The sequence below is a fragment of the Vidua chalybeata genome, chromosome 11, assembly GCF_026979565.1.
Source record: "Vidua chalybeata isolate OUT-0048 chromosome 11, bVidCha1 merged haplotype, whole genome shotgun sequence".
Taxonomy (NCBI): domain Eukaryota; kingdom Metazoa; phylum Chordata; class Aves; order Passeriformes; family Viduidae; genus Vidua; species Vidua chalybeata.
This window is the reverse complement of record NC_071540.1, coordinates 12,796,679-12,814,669: the sequence shown is the minus strand read 5'-3', so window position 1 is coordinate 12,814,669 and position 17,991 is coordinate 12,796,679. Positions and strand designations below refer to the sequence as shown.

Genomic DNA, 17,991 nt, shown 5'->3' with positions numbered 1-17,991 from the left:
TGGGATCCTGGACCAGTAGCAGGGATAAATGTGTGTGTGTGTGAGATGTTCTTTGCCATTTAGTCTTCCTGTATACTGTGATACTCTAAACTGTTTTGCTAAAACAAACAAAAAAGCCCCATGGAGAATCTAATGGATAAGGAAAAAGTTACTGTTTACCTTTATCCCTAGGTGTCACTCCCGTTGAATCCCTGTTCAATCTGTGCTGTCTCCTGTGATCGTTGCTTGCTAAGAAAATTCTATGCCTCAATCTTCCTTTTTGTTTCCTCTCTAATTTTAATTTCATTTTACATAGCCCTTCTGTAAATTAAATGGAATAATAATGAGCATGTACACTGAAAGAAAAATAAAAAGAGACTCTCAGTTACTGTTTTTGTGTTAAATACAGTTGCTGGGTGTTTTTGTAATAAAATCATGGATGTTCTTGCTTTTTCTTTTCTTATCAATTACTTCTTTTTATTTTACTGGTTTTCAGACATTGTATTTGAAGTACCTGATTAGTGTATAGTGACTTTATAGCCAGTTCAGTATGTTCTCCAAAGAAACAGTAACTAACATAACTTGATAGGTACATTAAAGCATTTTGTAAGGTTTTGCCCTGAAGTGGAGAAGTCTTCAAACTGTGGTTGATAGCACCGTGGACTCTGCATTGTGTTCAGAAATGAGATTGTTATGCTTCTGTGGGCCCTTGGGGATCATGGAAATCAATTGAGCTTCAAAGAGGGGGAATGTTGCACAGCAGAAGGGAGGAAATGCCTGCAGTGAAAGCTGCAAATGTGGATTCTCCTACTGCCCCAAGTTTGTGTGCCCCAAGGGACGTCACAGAAAAGCTTTGGGACTCTCCCTGCCCTGAAGCAGCTCAAAGGTTGATGTAAAGCACAGGGAAGGGAACTCCTGCACTGGCTGTGTGGGCAGGCAGAGCACTCATCTCTTCCTGCAGCCTCCCTCAGTGCTGCAGTGCACCCTGACCCTGCCTGCTGCTCAGCTCAGTGTGCTCTCACAGAATTTTATGGTCTCTCAACTGAGATGCTGTGCTTGCTGATTCTTGTTACTAAAATGTGACAGCAGTCCTGATGCTAACTTCAATTAATTTTTATCCATCCTTTTCTAAGAAAGGCTCCAGAGAAGCTGCAAGAGGAGATAAATCCTTGATGGGATGATTTGAGTAATGGCTATGCAGATGCCACCAATATCCTCCTCTCAAGCATATTAAGTTGAATTTCTTCAACTCAAGAGTGAGGTCAGGCCTGCTGCTGTAGCATGAGCCCTGAGACTTAGGACAGGAGCAGCAGCTGACCTATGGTGTTTAATAACTACAGTGGTCCCAGCTTCACTTTTAATGCTCTGGTGAGACCTAGTGACTAAAATAGTATTGGTAATTAACAGTTCTCTCTTAACAACCCATATACTTCTCTACATCAGCCCCTTGATACTGAAAAAATCTCTGCACAGACAAAAAATTAAAGGCAGTTTTGTGTCTTGGCTGTTGCTGCTGGGCTGAGCTCAAAGCATTTGACTTTTGGGAGAGGCAGACATGAAGAAGCACCAGGAGAGAGAATATGGAGCTGCTTTTATGGATTTCCTCACCCACCCTTTTGTGAATGCAGCTGTTCACAACTCTCTTGTCTGAGATGTCTGATTTGTTTGCTCCTCTTTGGACTAAGCCAAGCCAAGCTGTTCCTGAGCTGATGCATTAGAGAAGCATTGTGGAGCATTTAAGGACTTGCTGGCATGAGAAGTTCAGCCATGGGTAGGGGGAACTGATGGTGGGTTTGAATCAGAAAGAAGAGAGGAAGGAGTAGAGGAGCTCTGGGAGACAAGGCAAGGATGGCAGTGTGGCAGGAAGGGAGGCTGGGACGAGGCAGTTTATCTGAACCAAGAGCTCTTCTGGGCAAAGGGCTGCTCAGGGGGGAGCAAGGGGCCAGCTCTGCTTCCCCCTCCAAAGCAACTGAGAGATTTGGGTGGCATCAGATCCCATTTTGCCAGGTGGCCTTGTTCCTTGTAATCCTGTGTGGTTTGATACAGATCCTGCATGTTGGCAACATGTGCATTGGTCCACCATTTTGGTTTCATATGATAAAACTGTTTGATATAAAGTTAAGTATAATTGCATTTTTAATAAAACATGTAGTGCATATGATCTTCTGATGTGTGCTGTTTTCCTTTGTAAAGAGATGAGGAGTTTGTGTGTGTGTCTGCTTAACTTGAATATTGCAGTACTGTCCACAGTATTTAATTTGTTTACATTTAATAAAACTGATTGTTGTGCCCTTAAGGAGGTGAAGCTGACATTTCTTCACCTATTCTCCAGGCCTTCAAGCAGTCCCTGGGCTCCTGTGATGGCTCCAGGCAGTGCTGTATAGATAAGTGCTGCTGTGTAATACTAGAACCCTCTGTTCCCCAAAATGCAGTTCTCTTGACAAGAAAAAGCAATCTTCTGTTGCCAGGAACTGCCACATTTTTAATTCTAAACAGATTTTTTTTTTTCCTGAAAGACTAATCATATGGTGTGTGAGAACTGATTCATGTGATCATGATCGTTCAAATTCCAGAGCTCCCATCCGACCTGTTTAAAACAAAATCTTTCAGCTCTACAAGTAGATGGTGATTCATCATTGCTTTGGGGCTGGCTGGAGATTAGGGGCCAGCTGCTGTTTTCCAGAGGGAAATCAAGGGTGTTGCTGCCTCCTTCATGATGGCTTTCTACCTGCTGTTAGAACCTGTTAGTCACTTAACTACTCTAAACCAGAACTTCTGTTATGTTCTTGTGTTTGGTGGCTCAAAATGTACATTTAAAGGAAATCTGCGTGTGTGAGTCAGCGTGGCTCCTACTTTGAAAGAAATGTTATGTCCAAGCCCTCTCTGCTTGCTTTCTCCAAAGTACTTGGGCAAAGACCAAGTTGTCTGATTTGGCACAATTTCACATAAGCTGGTTGTGTCCAGGATATTTTTTGATGTTACGATGCAAGAGACATTATTCCATGCTAGTTACAATTGTTCTGTGTCAACTTCTGCCTGATAAACACCTTTTTTTTTTAAACCTTGATTACACCAGTGCAAAGCCCCCTCCTCTCTGCCTGTCAGCCACAATCTGACACAGCACATGGAGCCGAAGAAATACCTCACTGTGAGTCTGTGGAGTTAAAATACTAGTTAGTTCTGGTGGTTCTTTTCATGTAAAGTGTGAACCAGGTTGTTCCAGAGAGAGGGTAAGGCTAAAGTAAAACAAGGGGAAATGAAAGATGGAGCTTACTGGAGACACAACTCTTAAGCATTAGAAACAGGCTCAGTGAAGCAGAGCCCATGAAGGATTTTTTTTGGGGGGAGTGTATGTGTTACTTGGAGGGCTCAGGTGCAACTTAAATACCATATTCTTTGCCTATGTGAATTTTTGTTGTAACTAATAAAGTCACTGTTGAAATGTTTATCTGCCAAAGCTTACATCCCAAGCTCTTGTGGTGTATATGTGGGGATGTCTGTTTTTCCAGCAGGTGAAATAATTTCTCCTCATCATCTGGAAAAAATGAGTGCTTGAAACAGCAGGAAAGGTAAGCTGGAGTTTGCAGAGTAGGGCACTCACTGTGGTGTAAGATACCATTATTACAGTAACTTTTTAACTTTTGTTATGGACTGGCTGTAATGGTTTAATGTAATCTTTTCATACATTAATGAATTCCCCTTTAAATTTTACTCCTTTAGTTATTTTAAAGTACTGCATTTTCCAATTCTGGAAGCTGGTTTTAAGTGCCTTAATGCTTTACACCTACACTATATATATATATATATATATATATATATATATATATACTTATATATATATTCCACTGAGTGCATAAGTTTCATTCTCTTATTATTATCATTCAGAGAGGCATTTAGTTTAAATACCAATCACAAAAAAAACTCCATGATTATGCAAGGTGCAATCTAATCAACTAAATAATCAAACCAGCCTGATTTGCTGTATTCCCTTTTCCCCTCTGCTCATCTCAGAAAAACTGCAGCCTTGAAGCTCTGAATTTACCCTGTCCCTTGCTGGGTAAGCTCTGCTGCATCCACAAGTAGGGAGGTTACAGAGATTATTCCACCCTTTTCTGCTTCTCTGGCTGTGGGCACCATTTGTCTTATTGTCACAACTTGATTCTCACCCAGCTCAGGCACCCCCTTGGGACAAGGCTGTCACTCCAAACCTGTGTTAGGTTTTTTCCAAGGTTTTAGCCCATGGATTGTCAACAGATGGGCTGGGAAAGGGAGGGGGAGAGAGAAGATCCGTGAGCTGAGTCTGAATGGTTTGGAGAGAGCATTGGGCTGGCTGGGAATGGTGGGAGAGCTGTTTGCCACTCCTGGAGGGACTCAGTTGTGCTCCTCCTTTGGTTTTACTTTCCTCTTTACTTTCCCCTCTCATTCCTCAGTATGGTTTTCTTACTGATCATAAACCTAGAAAGCAATGAAAAATTGTATTTAAAAATTTTACTGTTTTTTAAAACTGTCACTGCAGTTAGTAGCATCATTAGGGAAATGTCGTGGGCTGATTTTCTGAGCTGCTGAGACTTGCAAGTCCAGCTGGAAGAGGTACTGCTCAGGAGATCAGCAGTTTTTCATGCTGGGCTTTGGGATAGACTTCTTTTTCTCTCTGATCTGATGGTCTTTCAGCACTCCCCAGGGAATGTTCTCAGTGCTGATATTTAGTGAAGGTTCTCTGAGCCGTTTGATTATTTTGTACTGTTTGAGTTTGCAGCTGAGGTTTGCTTTTGAGAACCTGCTGTAGAAAGATGAATAATTAAGCTGCAGACAGGAAGCACAAGATTTTAATACTGAATTGCTTCAGAGTCCTCTCTGGCTTTCTTTTTTGCAATGTCTGAGTCTGCAGTGGCTTGACCAAATGACAGATCTTAGCAATCCCTACCAGTTTGTGTGTCCAGAGATGCACTTGGAGGTGCTGAATGTGAGCCTCAAGCCAGCTCTGCTCATTGTAGTGACCAAATCTGGCTACTTATGTACAGCAGGAACAAAACTTGACTGTGTGGATCCTTGGGACTCCATAAAACTTACTGTACTGTATTAGTTTCAGAAGTTACACTGAGAAAGTCTGCTTGCCTTGTTTGCTACTGGTAGCACCCACTTAGGACGTTTTTATGTTTTCTTTTCTTGTCCTGGGTTAGTCATGAAAAAAAATTGCCAAGCAAAAATTTATAGCAAGTATGACTGGAGCACTCAATTGGCCAGTTAATAAAACCTACTCAGAATGTCATTCTGAAAAGGATGGGTTTGGGTTTCTGTGATGCATCAGAAAGGTCAGTAGTGGGTCCTTCCTGCCAGTTCTCATACACACCTGGGGAGCCAGGATTTTCTGAAAAGACCCTCATCCTTAAGGATACAATCTTTAGCTTGGGTGAAGCCAAAGCCTTTGCCTACTATAGCAGTAAGCAGAACTCAGTAACTGCAGGGGTTGCAGCACGGCTCTCAGCATTTCCCCAGAGCACTATGCTCACATATGGCATCTGTGAACTTCCAACTTCACTGCAGAAGCAAATGGGAACTTAAAGCCAGGTCAAATAGGCCATGCAGCAGAGGCTGGAGAACAAAACCAGATGGATCTTTCGTAAAGAGAGACTCTGGTATTCACTGGATAAGAGAATGGGCTATTCTATAGACTAAGATAATGGAGTAAACAGTTTACTCTAGCTCTGTTTCTGCCATCAGAGTATGTGCTGGCACAGACTGTGTCAACACAGATGTTGAACAACAACTTTGATCTGGGACAAAATGCTCTCATTAATGCTGTGTTGTGGACAGATTGCAGATCTCAAGACATTATAGAGGGAGGAGCCAATCTCTGCATCTTCAAGTGTAAAAGGAAAACCTTAATAAGACTGCTGAACCTGACTGGCTGCCTCATAGGAAATGGCAAGGTAAACTCTGTTTATTTTTCTGTCATTGCCATTAAAATAAGTCCAGCATAAGGAAAGACTTACCAAGTTATCCAAAATAATGAATAATGTATTTTTCATGTTACTGTCTCCATGAAAAATCCCTGTGGTTTTAGTCTTACAACATGTGTGCAGGTGTACTTGACAAACTCACTCTGACAACCAGAGGCACATCTGCATGCTGTCTTTTAATAATGGTATAAATAATTTCCCAAACTGTAAACTACTCCCAGATAATACATTTCTGTACCATCTCATAAATACACAAGTATCACACGTTAGCAGACAGGGGCAGGAGTGACTTTGTCCTACCAGTGAGGCTTTGGCTTAAATTCCACACTCTGCAAAGCTCCATGTGAAGCTCATGTGAACATTTTATATTTCAGGATTGCATCCTGAAAATATCTCAAATGTAGAAATCTTTCCATTTCTATGGAAATACATTACTGTAAGGCCTGAACTCATGATGAAGATCACCAAGGTGTCAAGCTCTTGTTCATAGTCTGCCACAGACACTCCCAGCTGCTGCTCTCTCTGTGCATCATTAGTACCAGTACTGAGCCCAAACTGCTGCGGGGAGGGAGGGAGGGAGGGAGGGAGGGAGCTTACACACGGATATGAAATGCAGCTGTGCTGCAGGCTCTGTGCAAGGGAAAAGAACTTTGGGCTTTTATGACTGATTGTAGTTTCCTTTGAAGCTGTGTGGATGTGCCATCCCGAGGGGTTCTCTGATGGACAGGAGTTTTGTTGAGGGGGTAAAAACTTGTAAAATAATTAACAAACACAGTATCAGAGGTGAATTCAGGCTCTTTGTCCCATAAATTTCACAGCTTTGTAACCCTGATTTAGAGGAATTCGCTTCTGCTTTGATGTCTGATAAAAGTATATTCTTCTAAGGTAGTCTGCTGTTGGGAAAACAAAATGCATCAAAGTCTGGACTATTTGAAAAATGGAGCAATTCAGTGTTCTTGTCTGATGCTTAAAATACTTATAAAGTTCCCGACTGAACCTTGGAGAGCCCAACAGAAAGATTGCTGGGTGGTTTTGATTTCTTGCAATAAATTTAGATGGACTTTTATTCTGAAGTCCTTTTGTCTGAACACTTTCTCCCTTCACATGACACCCACAGCAGTGTGAAAGTCCTGGCTGCCCTCTGCAGCTGACTGTGCTAAGGAGACCAAGGTCTGTAGAAACCAGCCCAGTCCACTCTTTGGTTTGAAGCAGGTCCCAAATGTGATGCAAGCAGCAGCTCTGTGTGGGGTTACGCTTATATAAGCAAAGGCCAAAGGATCTCTCCAGATACAAACCTTCTGAAAATCTGGGTCAGATCGTGAGAGTGATCAGATACTGTTGATGACTTCTGAATTTTCCCTGAATGTCAGTCAGCATAGTGCAGAACGCTTGAGCTCAGGGAAGTGCCAAAACCTGCTCCACTGGTCCCCTGAATCTTGAGCATGTCAATAGAGCAGATATTTGAACTGAGAAGAATGATGAAAAATCAAGACTCAAAGTGATCAACTCAAAGTTCTGGTCCTTTCTGTAAAGGCCCTTTGTAAGTCTGCTCCTTTCTAGTTATCTACTTACCTGTCCTTTGCTCCACCAGCCATGCCAGCCTCAGCATCCAGTTTGATTTCTTGTAATCCACCTGAACTGCAACTGTAGGACCCCATTGCAACAGCTGTTTGTTGTTTTCTTCTTACAAGGCCTGTGGAAAACCAACCAGGCAGCAGTGATGTGATCTGAGCAGACACTGAGGGGACTCGATTTCCTGTACCCTAGTTACTGTCTGGTCATTTTTCAATGAGTCCAAGTCAAGCAGCAAGTTGACAATGATCCCTGTGCTCCCCAGTGTCTGTTCTTACCTTATGTCTTCTTTCATTTCTCACACTTCTAACCATGCTGAGAAATGTCCTACGACTGCATTTTCCAATGTGCTTTTACACACTGTCCCACTAAGCACTACTATAATCCTAATAAATAATAATAAATTATATATATGTTATAATTATTAGGACTCATTAGTACAGAAGGACCCACATGATATGTATGTGCAAATGTAGAATTTGGGCAAATTCCTGCAATTGTTTGTTGTCTTCTCCTAATTTTGTAAATAAGATGTGCTAGAAAATCCTTGGAAAGTTGGTTTGTTGGGCTGTGTCAGTTCCTGGCTCCCTTTCTTGGCTGGTTTGCTGTGTGTGCTGCACTCTGAGGTAATGCCTGCATTATCTGAGGGGTGATGCTGGTGTTGTTATCTGAGCTTTCTTCTTCCATTGGAAAGGCTTCTTCACCTGCTTCTTCTGAGTACAGGAAAGCCGTGGGCTGTGGAGCAGGTTCCACATCAGCCAGATCTCAGCAACTTTCAGGCTATGAACTACCATGAGATCTTTGTAAAAACAGGGATCAAACGTCTGTAGGTGCGGGGCAGCAGAAGGCTTAACAATGCCAAAGGTCTTGAATCCTTCGTGTAAAATGGGCTTGAGGTTGATTCTCTGTAAGCACATGCCCAAAAAGACATCATCAATGGGGAACAGCTCCACCTCTCTGCAAGCCCTAGAGAGCTTCCTCATGGTGCAGCTGGACAGCAAGAAGCCTCCTCCTCCAGCGTAGGCGGGGTAGATGCTCAGCCCATACATGGTCTCTGGGATGTAGTATTTGCTCTTCCGGACACGGATGGGACGGGCATTGTAGATGATGTCCCCAACAAAGAGGTCTTCAGTGGGATCGTGTCTCTTGAGGAAATCAACAATGTTCTCGACATTGACAAAAACATCAGCGTCACCTTTAAAAATAAATTTCACATTGTGGCAGAATTCAGCAGCCCAGCTCAGGAAGTGGATCTCCTTCAGGGTCAGGTTGAAGAAAGTGTCCATGAAGTCCCAGAGTAAAATGTCCCGGTATGTCTGACTCTCCTGGTGCATCAGGGTCTCCCATGTTGCCAGCACTGTCCTATTCTTTGGTGTTCCCAGGAGGAACACTCGCTGGATCTGCTCCCCATTCACCAAACCCTCCCTGCCCCAAGTTTTCCGGACAATCTCACGCCTGTCAAAGTCTTCAACTACTGATTTGATAGCAATGAGCAGAAAGGGACCTCCCGGTGCTTTTCGGCATTTCCTGGGCTGGTTAATGAGGAGATTGAAGTTCCTGTTATCCTTGTTTAGGAGATAGAGCTTGAAGTTGAAGGCAGAATCAGTCAGCGGGAGTGGAGTTGGTGTAGTTTGGACTCTGGTTTTGGCCACTTCTGTTTGTCTCATGACAGGGGTAACTTGGGGTCTGGGTGCAGTTGCCTCTGCTGGCATCAGCCTCTGAGGTGCTCTGGGATCAGAGAATACTTTTGGTGCTACTCGAGGCTTGTTCTGTGCTGGCTCCTTCTTTCCTGCTGGGACTAAATGTTCCAGCTGGGAGTAGAGCAAAGAACAAAGTGCCACCAGCAAGAAGAGGGTACAGATCATATCCCCTTTGAGGCGAACTCTCATTGTCTCTCCAGTGTTCCTGGGACTGTTAAAAGCTGTGTTTGAGCTGCCTGGCACCACTGTCCATCTGTAAATAAACACAGAGTGCGTCAGCAGTGAGGATTTGGCAGGTCTGAAGCAAGCAGGCAAGACAACTGAAACATCATTTTAAAACCCAGCAGCAAAGCACATTTTACTCACACCGGCACAGAGATGTTGAGGAACTTGTCAAAAGGCACACAGGGTTGCAAACTTACTGCTGATCCCAGTGCCAGCCAGCTCTGTGACTTCATTAAGCAGCCATCCATCATCCTGAAAACCACTCTAAGCACAACCCAAAATCCTGCATCCCTTACTGCTGAACGTCTTTTGTCATTTCAGAGATTTCAGTGGCAAAAGCAAAGTGGAAAATGATGAATGATGCCATTCTCTGTAAGTAATTGCCTTTTTTTCCTTCTAGCTTCACAACCATTACTTGCTGCTTTTACACTTTTTGACTCAAATCAGGGAGGCCCAGAGCTGGCTGCTGAAAGGCAGACTCTTCATGGCAGTGTGTTGCTGGTGTTTCCCTGCACACAGACCCAGCTTTTGTTAAACTGTGATTTGTATTCAAAATGAATACATTGGGTACAATCTAGAATTCACACAGGACCTTTCTCCTGCCAGTATTCTTTATAAAATATTAAACCATTGTAAGTAACTTCCATTAATAAGGTTAGAAGGGGCCATGGGTGTTTTTCCTCTGCCAAATCACCCTAACCCCTAAGTGAGAGGTGGGAAATAAATCCCAATATGCAGAAGCAAGACAGAGCATGGTGTTAGGAAAATTTTGTTCATGTATGATAGATGAAGCTGCCTTTTGAAATACAGGACTTTTCTTCACTTACACTTTTCCTGGAGATCTTCTGTCTTATTTGATCAGTTCTTCAACTGCAAACAAAATGAGAATGAAAGAGCAGTAAGAAGGCAGCAAGCAGCAGGTGCCCACAGTTCAGGGAAGAGCTGGTCAGGTGTCTGCAGCTGCAGCAAAGGCAGGTCCTCTCATCACCCTGTAGGTGCAGCCACTCCCTGCAGCAGCAACAGAAGGACCCCACAGCTGCTCCAGGAGGAAGTGAGTGACCATCACCATTCCTCCCACCCTCAGCAATAAAGAAGTTGAGCCTCACCCAAAAATTTCCCCACAAGTGCACGTAAGTATTTTATACACCCACTAATAATGGATCATGTTCATGTGTGATTTGTGGCTCTCTCTTGCCTGTGCTGTACTAAGAGAAGCTACCTGTGAAGATTTTACAGTTCTCTGTCCTGAATTAGCTGAGATCATATCCAAAGATGACTTCTGGGATAAAAAAGCTGGAGAGGCACGTTTGACAAGGATATACAGTGATAGGACAAGGTGCAAGTGCTTGGTAAGAATTTGGTGGTATCTGTTTTCATCAAATCTCCTTTTACTGTCCTGGACTGATCACTTGCTAATTGTTCATTAACCATCAATTTTTAATCAGCCATAAAGTTAAGTTTTCAAACTCAAAATTAGATTGACAAGTCTGTAATTATGAAGGAATAAAATAGTGGCACCTGTGGTATCTAAGCAATATTTCAAGACTTAAGAGGAAGAAAATTATTACACCAGTTGATTTCTTGGCCAGACCCTTTAAAATTATTAGATGCACGTTATTTGGACATCATTATTTAAATACTGTGCGTTTTCCTTACTGATTAACTTCACCTCCCAGGTACTGTTGAAATAGAGTATTTCATCGTAATCATATGCTATTGCATATCTTTTTCCCAAGTACAGCTCCAAAATGTTTACTGACCTCATTCACTTTGTCTCCATTATTTATGAAATTGTCATTTTGGAAAACAACATATCAATTTCTTGGTGTAAGGCTCTTTCCATTCCTGGTGGATTTAAAATCACATTGGCCTAGTCCTGATGACCATGGGTTTTTTCCTTAGGCCTCATTTCTTGCCTTTTTCTGCCAATCTGATAGAGCCTTTTCTTCATTTGTTAGCTTTTTTGTTTACCTTTCACTCATCTCCTAGGCAGATGTTTTCACTGATATAACTTTGATACTAATAGCAGGACTGAACAATTTTCTCAGATCTCTTGTAAATTCTTGTTCAAGTGTTTAGAATATTCAGAATCTGTTTTCTGTTTACGTTCTTTCTGCCACGTGGCTTGGTTCATAACCATGTTCAGCCTCATGAAACAGTCCCTCCTGACATGTATAGCATGTTGGCTTGCATTTTACATCCAAGGTCCCATCTCTTTCTTCACAGCAAATTTATTTTTCCTTTTCTATGCAAAAGTTTGATCTTATTTCAGCTGCCACACTTCAGATGGTAATTAAAGAGCTGGATGAAAGTCCTGGATTTTTCCTGTGTTTAATGTTATCGACAAGGGTTTGGAATAAAATGCGTGTGTCATGAAACTCGTAATTTCCATGGCTTGCAGCTTTTTATTGCCAGCATCTCAGAATCTGGCAATAAGTGCCCTTGGAAAAGCCAAGAAAAACCCTGAATTGTTACAAGCCTGGGCAGATATCCCAGATTTTCCTCTGTGTTTTCTTTTATTGAAAGTAAAGGATCCGAAAGAGTGATTTCCACTCTGAAATAAAACAGTTCAGTGCTGAATAAAGAACTCTTATTTTCAAATGAAGCTGCCAGCCCTTGAAGTGATTCCTTGATCTAATTATATGGATTTTCCAGTCTTTGTTAGGTATTTCCTTCTTTGGAAGGAAAATACCCTTGATTATTACAGTGGTGTAAGCTCTATCCATGGATGTCAGTGTGGGAAAAGCTGTTGTGCTCTCGAATACAGAGGGACTGATGATTCTGGCAGATGCTCTGGTATGTCCTAAAGCCAAAAGGATTATTCATCCACCTTGACACCAGGGGAAAAGAATTACAGGGCTATCAAAGTGAGCAGGAAATATCTCATGCCAAAGGAAAGAGATGAGAGCACAGCAGTGTGTTTTTCAGCACAGCACATCCCTGAGTGTCTGAGGCTGATGCACCTCTGCTTCCTCTGCTGCTGTGGGGAACCTCCATCCAACCTGTGAAATGGAGCTGGGCTTACAAACTGCTGCATCACTCAGGGCCTTGAGGAATGGCCTGGCTGCCAGCACTGCCTCTTGTGTCCTCCAAGCTTGGAAAAACAGGCAGCTGTCCCTCTTTGTGTTGGCTGTCTGGGCATGGATACAGAGGGGTGTTGAGTCTGGCTTGATGAGGTCTGAATGGGATCATGGGGCTTGTCTCCCCAGGACAGGGGTCCTGGGGAAGGCTGGGGATGTTCCATCCTGGGCTGAGCACCAGCAATGTTAGAGGGCTCAGCTGGGAAGTGGCAATGGCAGTGGGAAGAGGCTGATAGGTCCCATATCCATGAGGTGGCAAGATGGGGAGCCATACATAAGGAATGAGTTGGAAGAACCAAGGGGGCACAGCCTGCAGAGCCCAAGAGCCAACAAAAGGCTGGGAAGCTGGAAGTGGCCAGAGCTGGGCATGGCACTCTGATGAGCATCCAGGCAGGGAGATTGACCTGCACTGTTGCACGCTTGGGCAGAGGGCCCAGGCAGAGTCCTCTGCCTGGTTTTCATTTGTCTGAGAGGAGGATTCTGAAATATGGGCAGGAACAGCTGCAATAAAAGCAGTCAAGTGATGATAAAAAAAAAAAAAATTGCTAGCCCTTCATTCCCAATGGAACAATATGAAACCTTGAGCTCATCCTGGCAATCTTTTTTGCCGCAGTTATCGCATCTCCATCACTTGGCACTTCTGCTCAGGGCCAAAGTGGGAACAAGTCTTCTGGATCCTGTTCCCAAATTCAGTCAAGAAGCCTTGGTGATTCTGGCAGAATGCTTTGTGCCTTGAGGAGTGGTTATTTGATCCAGCCAGCCCTGGGAAAAGCAGTTGAGATAATCAACCTGCAAACATGATGCACTGAGCACGGGGACACAGAATCAGCAACGAGCTCTGCTGCCCACTCATCCCAGCCTGGCTCACAGAAACATCCATCCCCTCCAGACACAGCTGTGGGGTGTCCTGAAAGCAGCTTCTCCCTGCTGTGTGGGAAGTGCTTCCAGGTCCCTCCTGACTCCTCTCCTCACTCCTGATGCCAGAGCTGCCACTGGTAGGTTTGGGTTGGGGACACCATGTGGCCATGCAGCATGGGGGGCTGTGGCTGCTGATGGAGGTGTCCTATCTGTCTGTTTAGCTCTGTAAAATGAGCTAAAAAAGTGTGTGGGATCCAGCACTGATGGGTTTGATGAGGTTTTTTGTAATCATCAGAGAAGACTCTATAATCTTGGTGGTAGGGATACTTTGAGGCAATGCTTCAGGTTTGGGATATTTGTTTTCATGTCATGTTTGCTGAATGCATTCCACAAGAACAAAGTCATTTTGTAGCAGCCAGTGCTGGATACTGAGACCTGCCTGTGCTCTGGCCTGCAAGGGGAAAAGGCTGTGCACGTGTCCCTCTCCTGCCTTGTTTACAGGAATTTTTCCATCCAGATTCCCTCAGCAAGAGCAAACCAAACTCCCAGGATCCTCCTCACCTGGTTCCTCTGCCCAGGAAGTCCTGACACTGTTCAAGAAGCAATAATGATACCCTATGGCCATGCTGCAGAGGGGGCTGTGTGAAGGACGTGTGCAGGTGAGCTTTCTCCCACCAGAGCAGGATGCTGACACCAAGAATCTGCACTGCCTGAAGCCCTGGAGGCTGCCTCTTCCCACTGACATCCTTGGTCCCATCCCCTGCAGCCCTGAGGGCTGGGAGAGTGTTTGACTACTGTGCCTGCACCACTTTAATTTAAATGTCTTGCTGAACACACGGATGTGGGAAGTGTTGTTTTGGGTGAGGAATCACATGTTTTGCTATCTTCAAGCTGCACTGGGCTCCATCTTTCTCCTACCCTTCTACAAGAACCTGAAGTGCAAAGGCCAAGACTTCAAGTTCTCAATCTTGTGCTGGCAAAACTTCATCTGGGCTCTTTGGGGTACCCACAGGGAACTGTGTCAGCTTCCAGTGCTGACACACGTGAGGTTATGTAGGTGGAGTTTGTTCTGCCCCACATACAAAAACTTGCATGAAACAACTTGAGTTTAATCATTTAAGCTGGGTTTGAAGTGTTTAAAGGGGAAAAGTAGCTCTGTGTGTTGGAGCAGGGGAAGAAGCTGTGTTCCACTTCTACGTTTGAGTGCCATGTAATGGCTTTTATTCCTCCATGGGTTTGGGGTTTGTTTCTTTCTTTCTTTTTTTATTTGTTTTTCTACTGCCCCACTCGAGGAAAAGTTAATAACCTCATCAAAGTTATTGCTTTAACTGGCCCTGGTGTTGAACAACTTCTCTCTGCATTTCAGGGTGTTTGTGAAGAGGTCTCATTTGGAGTTACAGAATTATAAAGTGATGCTGAATTATTTGATCTTCTTGATTAGAAGACAGAGGTGGCTGAAATACAAAGACCCCTTTGGCATGTTGGTAAGTGCAAAGCCCTAGAAAAATGAAGTAACCAAAACACTCGCTGTGCTGCCTTACCAGATAAAAACTCATCCTAATTCAGCTGCTTATAAGTTCTGAAGTCTGTAAACAAACTGAGAGCAGGCTGTAGGATTTAATTAGCTAAGTGTCTTGAGAGCTGTCCCAGGAATTGGGTTTATGAACCAGAACCAAGGGAGCACAGTGAGAGGAGCAGAGGCTCAGTGTTCAGCTGCCCATGATGGCACAGCTCGGACACTGCTGGCCAGTGCCACAGTCACAGCACTGCAGCATCACTGCTGCTGTTATTTGCTGTAGCACCTGGAAGCAAAAGCTCTGTTGAGTCAAATACTGAGGAAGCAGGTAACAAAAATGCAGGCCCTGTTCCAAAGACAATTTCCAACTTTCCTGTCAGAGCTGCTTTTCAGGGCATTTTAAATTTTTTTTCCAGGCTAGAGCAAATGAATGGATGAGATCCATGCTGTTACAGGACAGGGTGCCTTATTTATCTGCCTGTCTCAGTCTTCAAATATGTAGTTTGATCAGCTTCCCAGCTGGCTGGTCTCATTTTATTGCAGTTTCTTCTGTTGGCACTGCCAGCCTTCCCTTTGCAATGCCAGTCACGTTGGATAACTGCTTGCAAATGGCTGCTGCGGTCGCCTCCTTTCACCCCAGTCATGAAGCTTTTATGAAGTGTAGAAACTCAAACACAGAGGAACTGCAGAGCTGCTGTGTGAAGGCTGTTGAGGTGTCTGTTTCCACGTGCAGGGGTCCCAGAAAGGAACTGGCCCCTCCTCGCTGGGGACTGCGGTCCTGTGGGAGCCCTGCTGACCCTGGGCAGGACCAGCTGCCTGCAGGACTGAGCTCCAGGGAAGGCTGGCTGCCAGCACCCTGCTCCCCTGGCCCTGCTGGCCCAGTGTAAGTCACTCAGGCACACGTGGCACAGTTTGGGGGCTGCAGCTCGGTTAAGCAGTGTGTGATGCTCTCCATCCCTCTCGGGGCAGGATGTGCCGTGGGGGCAGTGCCCGCGCAGCACTGAGCTGTGCCAGGCACTGGGCTGGGCTGAGCTGTGCCAGGCACTGGGCTGGGCTGAGCTGTGCCAGACACTGGGCTGGGCTGAGCTGTGCCAGGCAATGGGCTGGGCTGAGCTGGGCCAGGCAATGGGCTGGGCTGAGCTGGGCCAGGCAGCTGGGCTGGGCCCCAGGATCCTGGGAAAACTCCTGCTCCTCTGAGTATGGCCCCACACCTCTAACGAGTGCTCAGCTGCCTGCAAGGTAGGAGAAGGTAATGGCCAATAACCTTCTGCAGGCTCAGCAATCTCCAGAGGTAGTGTCCTACCTTCAGATGCAGTCTTGCTGTTGGTAGTCTGATTTTCAGAATGGCAGAGGGCTCAGCAGCTCAACTCTGAGTGTTTTGGGGAGGAGACAGGTCCCTCCTGAGTGGCCGAGGTGAGGAACCTGCTGTCTCTCTTCCAAACATTAATTTTTCTGGGCCCCAGGAGGGGAATAAAGCCTTACAGGTTTGTGAAGGAGTAAGAAACTGAAACAAACACCTTCCTTTCCCAGCCCTCACCCAGGCTGCAGCGCTCGCCACCTCTTCAGCTCACAGACCCTCTTCTGATAAATAATTGCCCAATGCATCCCAAACCCAAGCAACTGCAGTGCAGTAGCATGGATGTATTGTTACATCCATGGGAAATGGGACAGGGAGTACATGCTGATGTGCCCCACTAATTTCAAGATTATGCCCAACACATAAGTTTCTCAGAATCTGCCCAAAAGATATTTAAAAAATATCAGTAACTGCCTGATGATTCAGAGGGGATAAATTACTTTCTATCTTTGTGACGCTAGAGAGCTTCAAAATTCCTATGTTGTTCTCAAAGCATACCACAGTGTAACACAGGGAAAATTCACGTCCTTTTACTGATGAAGAATAGCTTGTACATGTAACGTGCCACCACTGGAACATGTTTGTGGTTGGGAAGAACCCCTGTCTCAGAGCACTGCAGGCATTGTCTAAAGAAGCCCCACATTTCTGTAAAAACAACCTAAACATTCAAAGAAAGTTCTTTGGAAAGTAAAGTGTAAAGCAGATGTCTCAGGGCTGGAGCCTGCGTGTTCAGAGCCTGCAGCCGACCCTGCTGCGTGTTAACCATGACGGTCCAGGCTGCTGCATGTAACAACATTCAAGAGCAGCAAGGCAAAAAGAAAAGAAAAGCTGGGAGCAAAGGGAAGCAGTAAGGACAGACTCCAGTCCACCCTGCTCGCTGCACAACTTTCCCCAGCCCACCGAGATCAAACACACTTAATAGATACTTACATCCCATTTGATAGCGCTGATCCTGCGTCCCCTCGGTAATGTCTGTGCAGCGGGCTGCCAAGCAGGCACATCTGGATGTAGTTAGCGAGAGACATTGCTCAGCCTTCCAGCGAAGCCGAGCAAACCCTGGGGGCGCGGAGCAGCGCTGGCGGCTCGGGGCCGTTCCCCGCCGAGAGCGAGCGGAGCTGCCCGGGGCCGGCAGCGGGGCTGGGATCGGGCCGGGAGCGGGGCTGGGATCGGGCCGGGGGCGGGGCTGGGATCGGGCCGGGAGCCTGGCTGGGATCGGAGCGGGGATCGGGCCGGGATCGGGCCGGCCCCCAGCACAGCCCCAGCTCCGCAGCGAGGGGAGCACGGCGGGCAGGGAAGAGCCGGGTCCCCGTCCAAGCCCTGACACGTGATCGGGCCGGGGAGCGCCGATGGCTCCGGCGGGACAGGGCGGAGGTGTCGAGAGCCAGAACGCACAGCCAGGTTGGGGACTTTCACCAATTCTGCAGAGAGAGGCTGCCCTTTTCTTTCCCGCCCCCCCCCCCCCCCCCCCGCCGTAACTTTTTCCAATAGGAAATGTACTAATTTTTCTGAGTGTCTTTTTCTTTTCCTTCTATACTTGGGCTTTTTTTTTCTTTTAATTCCCATGTGTGTATTTACCTCTGCAAAGAGTCCAGATGAAAAATAGAGGTGGGGTTCGGTTCAGAAGTTAAATTGACTTGGAGGTTGTTTCTTTTCTTCCTCGTAGGGAAGTGATGGGAGGATGTGTGAGCTGAGCAGTGCAGAGGCTGAAGACAGAGTCATGGGTTCCTTCCAAAACCTGGAACAA

General features: G+C 45.4%; 2 protein-coding genes across 4 annotated transcripts in view; one reads left to right on the top strand and one right to left on the bottom strand.

Annotated features, from left to right (window-relative positions):
• PHAF1 (phagosome assembly factor 1) overlaps positions 1-427 on the top strand; it is a 34,656-nt gene extending 34,229 nt beyond the window's left edge. For both annotated transcript variants that reach the window (XM_053952825.1, XM_053952822.1), the window contains one exon: positions 172-427. Coding sequence is in view for 1 of the 2 variants with exons in the window: in XM_053952822.1 (XP_053808797.1) it covers positions 172-187 (16 nt within the window). In the remaining variant the exon portion in view is untranslated. The remainder of the gene's footprint in view (positions 1-171) is intronic.
• Positions 428-6,096: 5,669 nt separating this feature from the next.
• On the bottom strand, positions 6,097-17,961 carry B3GNT9 (UDP-GlcNAc:betaGal beta-1,3-N-acetylglucosaminyltransferase 9). Of its 2 annotated transcripts, XM_053953250.1 has the most exons (4): positions 17,823-17,961; positions 17,178-17,248; positions 10,264-10,306; positions 6,097-9,464 (listed from the first exon to the last, which is right to left on the bottom strand). In XM_053953250.1, the coding sequence occupies exon 4, from the start codon at positions 9,398-9,400 to the stop codon at positions 8,150-8,152; it is 1,251 nt and encodes a 416-aa protein (XP_053809225.1). In that variant the 5' UTR covers positions 9,401-9,464; positions 10,264-10,306; positions 17,178-17,248; positions 17,823-17,961; the 3' UTR covers positions 6,097-8,149. The 2 variants fall into 2 exon arrangements, with proteins under 2 accessions (XP_053809225.1, XP_053809227.1); XM_053953252.1 differs by lacking the exons at positions 10,264-10,306; positions 17,823-17,961 and having other exon boundaries at positions 17,178-17,417.
• Between the last annotated feature and the right edge of the window lie 30 nt (positions 17,962-17,991).